The sequence below is a fragment of the Schistocerca gregaria genome, chromosome 9, assembly GCF_023897955.1.
Source record: "Schistocerca gregaria isolate iqSchGreg1 chromosome 9, iqSchGreg1.2, whole genome shotgun sequence".
Taxonomy (NCBI): Eukaryota; Metazoa; Arthropoda; class Insecta; order Orthoptera; family Acrididae; genus Schistocerca; species Schistocerca gregaria.
Genome location: NC_064928.1, coordinates 80410883 through 80425373, shown reverse-complemented (window position 1 = coordinate 80425373; position 14491 = coordinate 80410883). Strand labels below are relative to the sequence as shown.

General features: G+C 46.7%; 1 protein-coding gene across 2 annotated transcripts; it reads left to right on the top strand.

The window, feature by feature from the left end:
- The first annotated feature begins 1865 nt into the window (after positions 1 to 1865).
- Positions 1866 to 13810, top strand: LOC126291995 (uncharacterized). 2 transcript variants are annotated; one of them, XM_049985769.1, is made up of 3 exons: positions 1866 to 1944; positions 11769 to 11907; positions 11950 to 13810. In XM_049985769.1, exons 1-3 carry the CDS (start codon positions 1927 to 1929, stop codon positions 13227 to 13229), a joined length of 1437 nt encoding a protein of 478 aa, XP_049841726.1. In that variant the 5' UTR covers positions 1866 to 1926; the 3' UTR covers positions 13230 to 13810. The 2 variants fall into 2 exon arrangements, with proteins under 2 accessions (XP_049841726.1, XP_049841725.1); XM_049985768.1 differs by having other exon boundaries at positions 11769 to 13810.
- Positions 13811 to 14491: the final 681 nt, after the last annotated feature.

Here is a 14491-nt window from a genome sequence, read left to right as displayed (position 1 = left end):
CTATTCTGGCAACGCTCTGGAGAGAAAATTGTAATAGTGCGGCCGCGTGGAATTAGCCGAGCGGTCTGAGGCGCTGCAGTCATGGATTGTGCGGCTGGTCCCGGCGGAGGTTCGAGTCCTCCCTCGGGCATGGGTGTGTGTGCTTGTCCTTAGGATAATTTAGGTTACGTTGTGTGATGACCTTAGCAGGTATATTTCACACACATTTGCACAGTTTGTAAGAGTGCCTGCCATTTAATGGCCTAGGTAGCAGAAACGGCTCAATTAAACAGTCCCCAACACCGACCCACACAAAAACGAAGAACCGCACCTGATGAGCGCTAGTAACTGTGGCATGTGGGTTATCGTCACTCCAAACATGCGAATTGTGCATGTTGAAGACTTCATCACGCCCGAACGTTGATTCATCGGTAAACAACACAGAGGATGGAAATGTAGGATGCATTTCTCACCGTTCGAGGTACCACTGCGAAAACTGTGCTCTGGGTGGATAATCAACTTGTTCCAGGTTGTGGACACGCTGTAAGTGAAATGGACGCTACAATTGCTCTAGAAGGACTGTTCATACAGTCGTCTGATTTGTCCCCATGTTACGTGCAATTGCGCGAGTGGTGATTAAAGGATCCCGCTCCACATGCTGCAAGACAGCTTCCTCAAATTGCAGCGTCCTTACCGTGCGACGGCGTCCCTGTCCAGGTAATCTGCTAAATGACCCTGTCCCACCAGACATTGGTACACAGCAGCAAAGGTCATATGGTGCGGGATACGGCGATTAGGATATTGTTGTTGATAAACCCGCTGTGCAACTCGTCCGTTGTGGTGCGCTACGTAGTACGCATCGACCATATCAGTGTACTCACTCCATTAGTGTACTTACTCCGTTAGTAAACAGATACAATGAACTACTACACTGTTGGACAGCAGTTTCCTACAACTGAAGATCGTAATACGGCCTTTAAGAACTGAAGAGCGTAATACGGCCTGTAGCAACTGAAGAACGTAATACGGCCTCCACCAGTTTAAATAATCCTCATAGGAAAAAATGAAATTAGGGAAAAATATTTGATTTGATGTCCCGTACAACCCCCCAGAGTTTGTCGGTTTAAATACTTTTCACCCTGTATAGGCGTTCCAGGCCACTGTGACGTATTCTGCCTGTCTACAAGACTCTGTATTTGAACACGTATGCCTATACCAGTTTCTTTTGCACTTCAGTGTATGAGGTTTCCGTTTTTACCCTTTATAATTATTCTTGTCTTGTTGTAACCTTTTTCAGCTACTATATTCATTTTGAATATCCGTTACACCGAGGCAGTATCGCGAGAACGAATGCGTATCAAAGCAGCGGCGACTGCAGGTGCGTAATGCATACAGGCTGTTCTGCTGGTACACGGTGGTCGGCCGTGGCCGACTGGAATTAGTGGGTGGATCCGGTGGCAGAGAAGGAAGGCTGCGACCGGCGAAAGGTCGCCACGGTTGCAACAGAGCGCCGACGGAGAAATGGCCCGAAAGTGTGTGGCAGCGGCGGCATAGAAAGTGACCTACCGGTCCTTTCCGACGATCGACTAGCCGCCACAGATCTGCCGCGCTGACCCGCAGGTAGCGAAAGTGGCGCGCGGTGATTAGGCTGCGAGTGCGGCGCTTTTTGCCGGCGTTGCAGGGCGCGGAAGGCCCCTCCCACTGGTGGTACTCGCGGTGACCCCGGCAGGCCATCCCTCCAGACGGCGTGCCGGGAGAGGGGCGGCTGTCTGCCTTCTGCGGATGAGTCGGCCCGGACTGCCTCCTCCCTTTCTCCCTGTGTGTGTGTGTGTGTGTGGATGCGAAATGCCACCACGCCGGGGATGTGTATATATACTGCCGGCGGATCATCGCCAGGGCACAACAGTTCGGCTCCTCTCACAGGCAGCAACAGCCAACCCGAGCAAGATGAGGACCACTGCTGTGGTGAGTTCCACACGGTTCAGTTTTCGGACTCGAAATAATTTCTGCCGTGTTAATAACGTTCCATATCTCCGTAGCTTTCATACTTACAGTATACTTATTAACACTACACAGCTGCAGTAATTTCTTGACTGAGGTAAATTACGGCCACGGTTTATTTCCACAACATGTGCAAGATGAGCACCACTGCTGTGGTGAGTTCCACACGTTTCAGTTGTCGCACTTAAAATAATTTCTGCAGTGTTCAAAAATGGTTAAAATGGCTCTGAGCACTATGGGACTTAACTTCTGAGGTCATCAGTCCCCTAGAACTTAGAACTGCTTAAACCTAACTAACCTAAGAACATCACACACATCCATGTCCGAGGCAAGATTCGAACCTGCGACTGTAGCGTTCACGCGGTTCCAGACTGTAGCGCATAGAACCCCATGGCCACTCTGGCTGGCTCTGCAGTGTTAATAATGCTCCATATCTCTGTAGCTTTCATACATTCAGTATACTTATTAACACTTCAAAGCTGTATTAATTTCTTGACTGAGGTAATTTAAGGCCATGGTTTATTTCCACAACCTGTGCAATATAAGCACCACTGCTGTGGTGAGTTCCACACGGTTCAGTTTTTGGACTTGAAATAATATTACCAGTGTTAATAACGTTCCATATCTCCATAGCTTTAATACATTCTGTATGATTATTTATTCTTCGCCGCTGCATCAATTTCTTGACTGAGGTAATTTAAGGCCACGTTTTATTTCCACACCCCGAGCAAGATGAGTACCACTGCTGTGGTCAGCTCCACACGGTTCAGTTTTCGGACTTTCTGTAGTGTTAATAACGTTCCGTATCTCCGTAGCTTTGATACATACAGTATAATTATTAACACTTCACAGCTGTATTAATTTCTTGATTGAGGTAATGTAAGGCCACGTTTTATTTCCACAAACTGTGGAAGATGAGCACCACTGCTGTGGTGAGTTCCACACAGTGCAGCTTTCGAAAATAATTTCTGCAGTGTTAATAACGTTCCATATCTCTGTAGCTTTCATACATTCAGTATGATTATTAATACTTCACAGCTCCATTAATTTCTTGACTGAGGTAATTTATGGCCACGTTTTATTTTCACAACCCGATCAAGAAGGATACCACTGCTGTGGTGAGTTCCACACGGATCAATGTGTGAACCTAAAATAACTTCTGCAGTGTTTATAAGGTGCCATAGCTTTCATACATTCACTACACTTACTAATATTTCACAGCTGCATTAAATATCTCAAAAGATGTCATTTTTCTGCGTGAGGCCGCTTTTTTATTTCTACAGCGCAAGCAAGACGAGGCCCACTGCCGTGGTGAGTTCCTCACTGATCAGTTTGTGGACCTAAAATAACTTCTGCAGTGTTCATAAGGCTCCAAAGGGTTCATACATTCAGTACTCTGTCTACAACTTTACATCTACATCTACATTAAAATTCGTGAAAGAGCTAATTTTTATGCATGATGCCAATTTTTCTTTCCACAACTGGTGCAAGTTTAGGGCTACTGCTATGGTGAGCTCCACACAGATGAGTTTGCAGACCTAAAACAATTTCTGCAGAATTGCATATACATCCTAATATCCTCTATACCTCTATAGGTTTCAAAAATTCAGTACGCCTATTAATATTTCATATCTGCATTTAATTCTTTGAAATCAACAGTTTTCCTGCATAAGGCTGCTTTTTATGTCCACTATTTTCCTTGAAAACTTAGAACAAAAACATAGATTTATGGCAGAATATTCGTTTGAAGAAATATATATTTTTTAAAGCCAGTGTCTGTCGTTATCTGAAGCGGACACCTTCAGTTCACATCTGACATGCACATACTTCCAACTTCAACACTAGTGATGTGACTGCCCTTTCTTTACGTACTGTGTAAGGAACCATAATAGAATCTGTGGACATAATATGCTGTAAGGGCTTTCATACATCCAGAAGACTTATTTAGAGTCCACAGCTGTACTGACTTTCTTCAAGACACTTCTCTTTACCTCAAGCCGCTTTTTATTACGAATATTAATTTAGAAGAATTAGAAAATTAAGCAGTTTAGTGCAAGAATATTTATTTCAAGAAATTTTTATTGACTGTTAAAGCTAGTGACGATCACTACAAACCACATTCAGTTTTCTAGTCCAGAGTCTCATAAACATTTACAATTTTACAGTTTATGAACACACACCTACACTTTGAGAACTGGTGTTGAGATACCAGACTATCATTTCTTCCAACGTCAATAACGCTGCAACACTCCTTTCTATTTTTATTTTCCTCTGAAAATTAATATTCCTCAAGCCTGTAGCTGTGAACCAAATGAAAATACCCTCCTTTCACTTCACTATTACATTTCGCACACTGCTTCTATAATGATAATGAGAACCTCTGTTATACCTGTCATTGTGCAGAACTCTCTATTTACCAGTTTGTATAATAACGGATTCATCAACCTAATAACGTACATTCCTGCTGTACTCTACAATCTCCCAGAGTAAGTGGAGGTCGTCGGTTTCGCAAGGACTAAGGCAGGGACACAAAACACGAACTGTGGCAGTCAACACTGCTTTATACCACTAAGCGGTAAGACGTCCCGTGTATACTCAAAGATTTACGCACTTTGTGATAATACACCTGGCATTTCTCTGTAATACCTCGTTCCTTTATACATGCTGTGTAATCCTCACGTGCAGAGTCGTGTAAGCTAAGTCTGATGTGACTACTACTGTACGGATTTATGAATCTGAGGATGGAAATACATATTATCGAAACTAGTAATCCAGTAATTGTGTTAACATTACATTGTTTTTCAAAAGAAGATTACAATAGAATCGGCAATGTCAGTGAATTTCAGGTTCGAGCTATCACTAGAATGCAGTTGCCTTGGCCATGTTCGCTTAGGAAATTATCGAGGCTGCCCTGTATTCATTGGAAGCGACAGTTGCTGTCGGGTTTGAATCGGATCGTCATTGATATACCGTGCCTCTTGTCTATGGTCCCTGTGGGTCACGAATTCGTTGCGACCACTTTAGTTACGACTATCGAGTAAACACAACTCCACTGCCTTACTGTCAGCAGTAGAGTATCACATGGCCCTCTGGTAAACCACTCACAGCGCTCCAAACTAAACTCAACTGAATTCCCTCCGAACAGGCCAACGGTACCGACCGACCACCGTCTCATACACACGCGCTAAGCGTGACTGGATGCGGATATGGAGGGGTGTGTGGTCAGTACACCATTCTTCCTGCCGTTGTCAGTTTTCGAGACCGAAAACGTTGATTCTTCAACTGACGCTGTGGCCTGAGAGCCCATATGCGTTCTCTACATTCCTGGTTCAAATGGTTCAAATGGCCCTAGAACGTAGAACTACTTAAACCTAAGTAACCTAAGGACATCACAAACAGCCATGCCCGAGGCAGGATTCGAACCTGCGACCGTTGAGGTCGCGCAGTTCCAGACCGTAGCGCCCAGAACCGCTCGGCCACCCCGGCCGGCTCTACATTCCTCCAACAATCATTTCTGTTCCTGCCTTTCGCCATCCATTCTCCCTTTCTTAGGCCCATCGCCTCCGTATCCCTGTAACTTCATCCTTCCACTTTGTTCTTGGCCTTCCTCAGTCCCTTGTGCCCTCCACGGATATTCGTGGTAGCCTTTCCGCTTCCGTCCTAACTAGGTGTCCAGCCCACATCCATCGTTTTTCCTTCATCCTTTGGACATCAGCTTGCGAATATAGGTCTGCTAGTTCCTAATGTTTTTACTATCCTCCATTCCTGTGGGTGTGTATCCCTCTCGGGGCCAAATATTTTCCATAATATCTATCTGTCGAAGTCTGGTAGTTTCTGTTCATCTATTTTCCTTAATGTAAACGTTTCAGAGCCATATAGTACTACCGAGAGAATTATACGCTGGTATATCATGATTTTAAAACTTGTCGAAACTGCTCTACGGCACAGCACGTCCCATAAGCTAGAACATGGTCGATTTTCCGTTGCGATCCTTACCTTAATTTCAGTTTTCAGTCTATTTTGCTCGCTAAAAATGCTAACCAAATATTTAACTATGTCTACTCCATTAAAAGTCAATTCATCAGCTATCAGTGGTGTTTAATCATGACCATTTACTCAGTTTTCTCCTCGTTAACGTGTAGCCCTGGTCTCACTGCAGTGTTTCGGTAAAAACTTGTCTTGAGCTGCAGTTATGCCTCCAGCATTCTATTACGCAGCCCTTGTTAGCCGCTACAATTTTTCCCTTCCAGTACCACGTAACTACATTTAACAGATCTCCTATTGTCCCTCCGTGTGTCAGTTTTGTTGCAGGGTGTTCTGTCACCTACTAATTTTCCAGTACCGCATTACACCGCTATTTACATGTCCTCAATATTTCTGCTACAGCTGTATGTGACCGAATGCAAGACGGTTCTTTCGACGAGATCAGGCTAAATGTCCATCCTCGCACCTGTCCAAGAGAACCCGTGGCTGCTCTTTAATGACGAGATCATTGTTCTCAAACTTCTTATGAGGACGGTAGTCGGAGTTGCGCCAGAAACAGAAAAACCTGTCCAGTTCTGCAGTTGGATTCGGCGAGAGGTCATTTCGTTCTTTTTATGGCTCTCATACGATTATCTGGGAGAGAACTGAAACGAATCTAGACGCTTAAGCTGGTTTAATTGTCTGCGGGAACTCCACCCAGCGGACGGTAATAGCTCCGTAACGCAGCTGGCCTCCTATTATGCAACAGCGAACAGCTTTCACGAGCCAAGATGATAGCCCGACAAGACATCCTGCGGCCACTTTGCTCCACATTATCCAGATACCTTCTCCAGCACATTAGCTGGAACCGGTCCCGCAGTTTCCGCTCGAGTCCGATTGAATAATCCAGATTAGCTTTCCCCGTCGTCGGGTAGTATACCGCCGTCTTTTGGGCAGTACGGGCTTGGAAGATTAATTTCTTTGAACGGGTCGCTATGTTATGCAGGAAGGGAACAGAGCTCATACACGGAACTGCCGTTATACATTTGTATAGCAGGACCTAGAACGTGTTCTGAAGTTCAACACGGTGGTCTACTTCCGTAAAAATGTGCTCCATAGAAGTGTGAAGGGATTCCGAAAAAACCGATCACATAAAATTCTTGTAAAACGGTTTCATGTTTTATGTATTAGCATCAGCTACTTGTTACAAATAAAAATTTGAGCCGCGGCTGGACTCGATCCCAGATTTCCCGCTTGTCATGAGCGGTAGCCTTAACCATGTCTTCGCTCCTTCAGGGTATAAATTGTGAATATTTGTGGTACAAACTACTCAAATTATGTACGATCTCACTTGCTCTTACCTAGTGATTCCCAGGGACAAAAAAAATTGATCTTCAGTGTTTCATATATTTATTGACCGAACTTAAAAATTTAAAATTCTGTCATGATCTACACATTAAAGAGGTAAAGCTACGCGTTCCTGCTCTAGACATGCCAATGGGACCGACCGACCGCCGTGTCATACTCTGCCAGTGGCTTCTCTGGATGCGGTACGGGGGGCCATCTGGTCACCACACCTCTTTCGCGGTCGCTGTCGAGTTGGAACCGCTGCTAATCGATCTAGTTGTTTCCCAGTTAGCCTCAAGAATCCGAGTGTATTCCGTACCAGTCCTCTAACCAAATTAAAAATCTGTGGCAGTACTGGGAATCGAACCCATGTCCGCTACACGCCAATCAGCAGTACAGACCCCTCAGCGACGGAGGCAGTCTGTTAGGACGTACAGTCTTACATTAAAGACTTAGTAAAGTACAAGGAATAAAGTTATCACCCGTGCATATGACTCGTGCCAAGTAGTCAACCTATAGTCATTTCGTAATGAGAACGCTTAGAGACTTCTAATAAACTTCACACATAATTCCAAATACTTTCTGAACTTTTCCTCTCTCATAGCTTCCAAAGAAATAAAGAGTTCGTCCCTTATTACATTTTCGCTGTCCATGCAGTAAAAGTTCAGCGTCAGGTACAAGGATTCAGTTTATTACTTCTTTAATACAAATGTTTTCGGAAAACCGTTTGCAGACGGTATCCGCATATAACACTGAACGTACCTGCAAAATTACATCATTGTGGGACACATAGTTGACGTCATAAACACTCATATGCGTAAACAACCAGCTCTGACAACGGAGTTGTTGATCCTGTTTTATACATTCAAGCTTGATTCTTTTTAAAAAAATCAGTGCTGGTTGGGTTACTGATATTAGGGTTATTGGCCAGACGTCATCGCCGAAGATACCCAACTCTTGCCACTTCAACCTTATCCGAAGTGTGTTCCGTTCCTGCGAATATGGTACAGACATAACTGTGCAATAAAACGATTACCATTGTGAAATGGGGTCAATAAAAGACTCTCTTTCACAACGAGAATTGCCTCTTGTCTGCCTCGGTAGCTGCACACTCAGTGTTGAGGTTTGATAACCTAAGGGGCCCCGGTTCGATACTCGGCCCCTGTGGGAGTTTTTCGCCGCTCGGGGACGGGATGATCTGTTGTCCTCTATTCGTATCGTCATAGTTGAGATTCCACGATTGAAACGGATGTATGGACACTCCCCGACAGCCTGTATGGAAATAATAAAAATAAATTTTGCCTCACCCTAAACACAACGCTTTTATATGTCTTGTCGATTATACCACAGTTTTCTCGCAAGGCCGCAGAACAATGAGCTGGTGGAACAAGAGTGTTTCGAAAATCATGTAAAACTGCAACAAATAAACATTAAAATGCAGAATCTAGAGGCGAAGCATTGTTTGGTGTAACAATAGGTTTTTTTCCCGAAAAAGCGAAGTAAATGATACGTTTTGCATTCCACGTCCAATTTTATCGCGTGCTCAGTTAAATTAACAAAAGCTAGGAAAAATAATTTTCATCTACTACAAACCTGATCATTTACATGGTTAACGCAAACCTCAAGTGTTTACTTTCTTGCAATACATATGAAATATTTATTTCAGGGAAAAGTAAACCCTCTTCTTCTTCTTCGTGCTTTTGCCCATTTTTTTCTGTGCGGCCAGCATTGTTATACTTGTTGAGGCGCTGTTAGTGACTGTTGGTAATCTGTGTACCCCAACAGTCTGTGTCTAAAGTTAATCGCATGCTCAAACGTGAAAACGTTTTCTGAAAGTCTGCACAGTGTGTATCTTGGTAGGACGTAGGAACCAGGCCAGTATTCACCAATCTGGATGTGGGAAACGACTTAAAAACCACATACAAGCTGGCTGGCTCGACAGCACTGGCCGATAATCCGTGAACCGGGTTTGATCCGCCTCTCGGAGGCACTGATCAACGTGGTCGGTTATCAGGCGATTCCTTGGCAGGAAATAACATTCCGTGTGAATAAAAGAAATGTTGTGATATTTAAGATAGCTTATCGTATCAAACTGGAAATTTAAGATCGAGTCTTGGTCTCGCGCAGTTTCGGTATTTTCGCTAAAAGTTTATCACAATAAGGGGTTCAGTAGAACGCACCCATTGCCACGTGCTTTGCAATCGCTGCCGGAGCACAGGCGTATCTGTAGACACTGCTCGCACAGTGTTCCGGGACCTAGCTGCCGCCGCCAATGGCCAGTGGCCGGTGGGCGGTGACTCACGTCACGTGCGACCGCGGTGGAACAGCTGACGGTCGCTTTCACGGTTCCGGCGCAGACGGAGGCCGACCGGTTCTCTTGTGCTTCCTCTGCCGATTCGCTCTCCCCTGATTTACAGCCGCCTTTCTCCCGCTTCCCTGTTGAGCTATTAATAATTCTGGCGCATTGTGCCTACACGTTTTGGCTGAAAATCCGCCATTTCTCAACTGCGGTGCGCACGAAAGGAAGAGACATCGCTACCTTACACTCTGTCTCCCGAAATGCGCCACTGCATTCGTATCTGGTTTTCTTCTGGTCTTCAGTCCGATACTCGTTAACGGAGCTCTGAACGGCAGTGATTCCTCTGTAAGTCTCTGCACGATTACTGCACCCTAAAATTTGCACCCGTTTTCTACCTTTAGACCTTTACGTACCTCTACTACTTTTACAGTTCCCTACCCTTCCCCTCCACACACACACACACACTTCGTTCCATTACCAAACTGGCTTACAAAAAAAAAAATATTTCCCTGCCCACATTCAGTATCTTATTTTTAGATATCTTTTCTACCCGTCTAACCTTTTGCATTACTCTGTAAGATAGAGTTTCAAAATATTCTTGTCTCGTCTTTCTTGTAATGTTCATTCATCTTGCTCCACTTCCATGTAGTGCGACACTCAACACATTCAGAAATGAGTCCCTAACACAGATTTATATTACGATACTTAACAGTCGACCATTGGATGAGACCAGAACGAAAATAGTTCGGATTCACCTTTAGGCGAAAAGCTAGAGAACAAAAGCCATTGCATCGAAATTGAAAATACTGGGTAATCGAAAACTCAGTATAAATTTGAAAACTGAATAAATTACGGAATAATGGAGATACAGAGGTACAAATTCTCATGGGGTTTTATCAGAACCAAAAAAATACAAGCGTTCAAAAGGTGTCCAGCAGATGGCGCTTCATTTGATCAGGATAGCAATAACTAGCGGAACAAAGTAAGACAATGCAAGATGATGTTCTTCACAGGAAATGCTCAATATGTCCACCATCATTCCTCAACAATAGCTGTAGTCGAGGAATAATGTTGTGAACAGCACTGTAAAGCATGTCCGGAGTTATGGCGAGGCATTGGCGTCGGATGTTGTCTTTCAGCATCCCTAGAGATGTCGGTCGATCACGATACACTTGCGACTTCAGGTAACTCCAAAGCCAATAACCGCACGGACTGAGGTCTGGGGACCTGGGAGGCCAAGCATGACGAAAGTGGCGGCTGAGCACACGGTCACCACCAAACGACGCGCGCAAGATATCTTTCACGCGTCTAACAATATGGGGTGTTTTTTTGTTGTTGTTCTAATAGAACCCCCATGTCATTCCGAGCATGTGAGTCAATTTTTACCTCTCTATCTACATTGTTCCGTGGTTTATTAAGTTTTCAAATTTATACTGACTTTTTGATCACCCAGGGAAGGAAACCATGTCACTTATGCGATGAGACAGAAGAAACAAAAGGTTACTGTGTAGTTTATTAATCACAATTATAGATTTTTGTTCACAGTCCTCTGCTCTGATTCCATGATTTATAAAACTGCGTTGTCAAGTTCCAAAGCAACCTGACCACAAATATCAACGACATAATGAGATTTTATACTCTGCAGCGGAGTGTGCGCTGATATGAAACTTTCTAGCAGATTAAAACTATGTGCCGGACCGAGACTCGAACTCGGGCCCTTTGCCTTTGGGGGGCAAGTGCTCTACCATGTGAGCCACCCAAGCACGAATCAGCCCCTGTCCTCACAGCTTTACTTCTGCCAGTACCTTGTCTCCTACCTTCCAAACTTTGCTGCTAGAGCACTTGCCCACGAAAGGCAAAGGTACCGATTTCGAGTCTTGGCCTGGCACACAGTTTTAATCTGCCAGGAAGTTTCATCCACGACATACTTTACTGGAAACATATTACAATATCGTATTCAACACGCTGAACATAAAGCAGTAAGTTATTCACAGAAATAGCCGGACATGTTAAAGATTGGGAAGCAGTATTATAACGTGTCAAATTATAAGCAGGAACTTCTTATTTTGCCGTCCTGTCTACTTTCCGAATCTCCCCTACGTCGCCGATCTACATACTAGAGCAAGGTAGAACGAGCGCGGACTCTGACATGCACTTAAGCAGTTACAATTCCTTACAGGCGTACCTGCTTTGCGCGCTCCTGGCGTCAGCCTGGGCTGGAGAAGTCTCCAAGGCTGCTTCTGAAGCGGCCACAACGGACAATGACGCCAAGAAACAGGACAAGCGCGGCATTCTCACGGGCGAGCACAGCATCGGCGGTGGAGGTGGACTCATCGGAGGCGGAGGTGGCCTCGTCGGAGGCGGAGGTGGACTGATCGGTGGCGGATCTGGCTACTACGGTGGCGGTTCTGGCTACTACGGCGGCGGATCCGGCTACATCGGGGGCGGATCCGGCTACATCGGAGGCGGAAGTGGCCTCGTCGGAGGCGGCGGTGGTCTCATCGGAGGCGGAAGCGGACTCGTCGGTGGTGGATCTGGCTACTACGGTGGCGGATCTGGCTACTACGGCGGCGGTGGCGCCATCGGCGGTTTCGGAGGTGGCGGTGCCGGACTCGGAGGAGCCGGGATCGGCCTCGCTGACGGCGGAGCCGGCCTGGGAGGTGCAGGAATCGGCCTAGGTGGAGGACTCGGGGGCGGCGCAGGCTTCGGTGGCGGCGCAGGCTTCGGTGGCGGTGCCGGCTTTGGCGGTGTCGCCGTCGCTGCTCCGCAGACCCAGACGGTGGTTCAGACTGTGAGGGTGCCCGTCCCACAGCCCGTCCCCGTTCCCGTCAACCGCCCTGTGCCCGTTCCTCAGCCCGTCCCCGTCCCCGTGAGCCGTCCCGTGCCCGTGCCCCAGCCGTACCCCGTCCGCGTGCCCCACCCGGTCCCCGTATCCGTGCCCCGCCCGTACCCCGTCGCAGTACCCCGACCCGTGCCCGTCCCCATTGCTAGGCCCGTACCGGTCCCCGTGCCCCAGCCGTACCCCGTCCGCGTGCCCCAGCCGGTGCCCGTGGGAGTTCCCCAGCCCTACCCCGTCCGCGTTCCCGTACCTCACCCTGTCCCCGTGCCCGTCTCCACCGGTGTCTCCTCAGTTGGCGTCGGCGGCGGTCTCGCCACTGGAGGTCTCGGCGGCATCGGAGGCGGTCTCGGAGGCGGTCTCGGAGGCGGTCTGGGAGGCGGTCTGGGAGGCGGTCTCGGAGGCGGTCTGGGAGGCCTGGGCGGCGGTGTCTACAGCGCCGGCGGCCTCGGAGGGGGCGCCTACTCTTCCGGCTTGGCCGGAGGCGCCGGAGGCATCGTCTCGTCCGGCTCTCTGGGCACGGGACTGTTGAGCGGTGGCTACGCCGGTTCCTACGGATACGGCGGCGGCTCCTACTCGACTGGAGGCATCGGCTACGGTGGCAGTTCCTACTCCACTGGAGGGCTCGGCGGCTCCAGCGGTCCGCTGAAGGGCGTCTACGTGCCCAGCTCTGCTGGTGGGCTGAATGGTGGCAGCGTCTACTCTGGCAGCCTGGGAGGTGGAGCCAGCAGCTACAGCAACAGCTACAGTGGCGGCTACGGAGGTGGCTACAGCGGCGGCTACAAGAGCCACTACAAGCACTGAAGTCGTCTCTCCGTAGCGCCATCGAAACGATTTCCGTCCCTCACACGTTCCACCACTGTGGCTCATTGAGGTACGAACGATTCGATGGCCTGAACCACGATTATTCAACCTCGCTGAATCCGAATGGTGCTCTATATATGGACTGAAGCAAAACACCACGATGTTGCAAGAGAGTAATCATCAAGTATGTGCCGTCGCAGCTCACTGTCTTCACTTGTACTTGACCGCCTGAGGAATTCAAAAAGGGCTCTTGACAGCGTTGAGACAACTGCATACTCCAGATCTTAATAGCGAAGATGGGAATGTTGGACCAATCTCGTCAACAGCCCAGACGTGGAGTGCGGTATTAAGTGCCGTGGAGCTCAGTAGCAGCTGCAGAACTTCTTGGCGTCTTGTCTCATTCCATCTTTCAGATTCACAATGCAACACTAATTGCATTTTATGTCGATCTCTACCATTACACATATCTTCTTTCTTTTTTCACGAACCTTTTTTATATTCTCTTTTTGTACTTTTATAATACTTGATTCGTGAAAAGGTGTATTCTATACTTTTGTAATAAAGTGGTTGTATCAAAGTGACGTCTCTATTATTTTCAGTCCCTTGTTATGAGTACCGTTAACCTCCTTTCATGTGTCATTCGTTCTCATTTTTATGATTTAAAGATATTTGTATAATTTTCCAATTTGAAGTCTAAACCATTGTTGCAATTATCAGACACACCTCTTCTGATACCAATAATCACGCTCGGAAGTTTGGTGTCCCACTGCACACCGGAGTTTGATGTTTTCTAACAATGTTCTTAATCTCATTTACCTCTATTTTGACTGGAACCGACCTGGTGAATGCGACTTTTCTTGATGTCAGTGTAAAGGGCCTTAATTGAAGAACCAGCCTAACTACGTTCAGTAACAAAATGAGCTTCCGTTTCTTAACGTACACATCAATCGAGATCTATACTTGCCGTCGCCTACCAATATCTCCAACTCGCCCATAGCGCATGTAGCAGCATCCATATTGCCCGTCGTTAATGTTCTTACTCTAACATTTCTGCGTTATTTTAGCCAAATGTTGTAGATAGTAATAAATAATTTCGTGTGGCTCAAAGACCTAACTCAAGTCTCTCTATCAGATGCCACTTCTTGCGACTTACGTGTCCCCAAAAACTCCACTTATCCTAGAAAGGAAAGAGGGGCTACGTGCAGTTTAACGTAGAATCCGAACCACGTGTCTTTTCTGGCGACACCTCACTCCACTGAGAC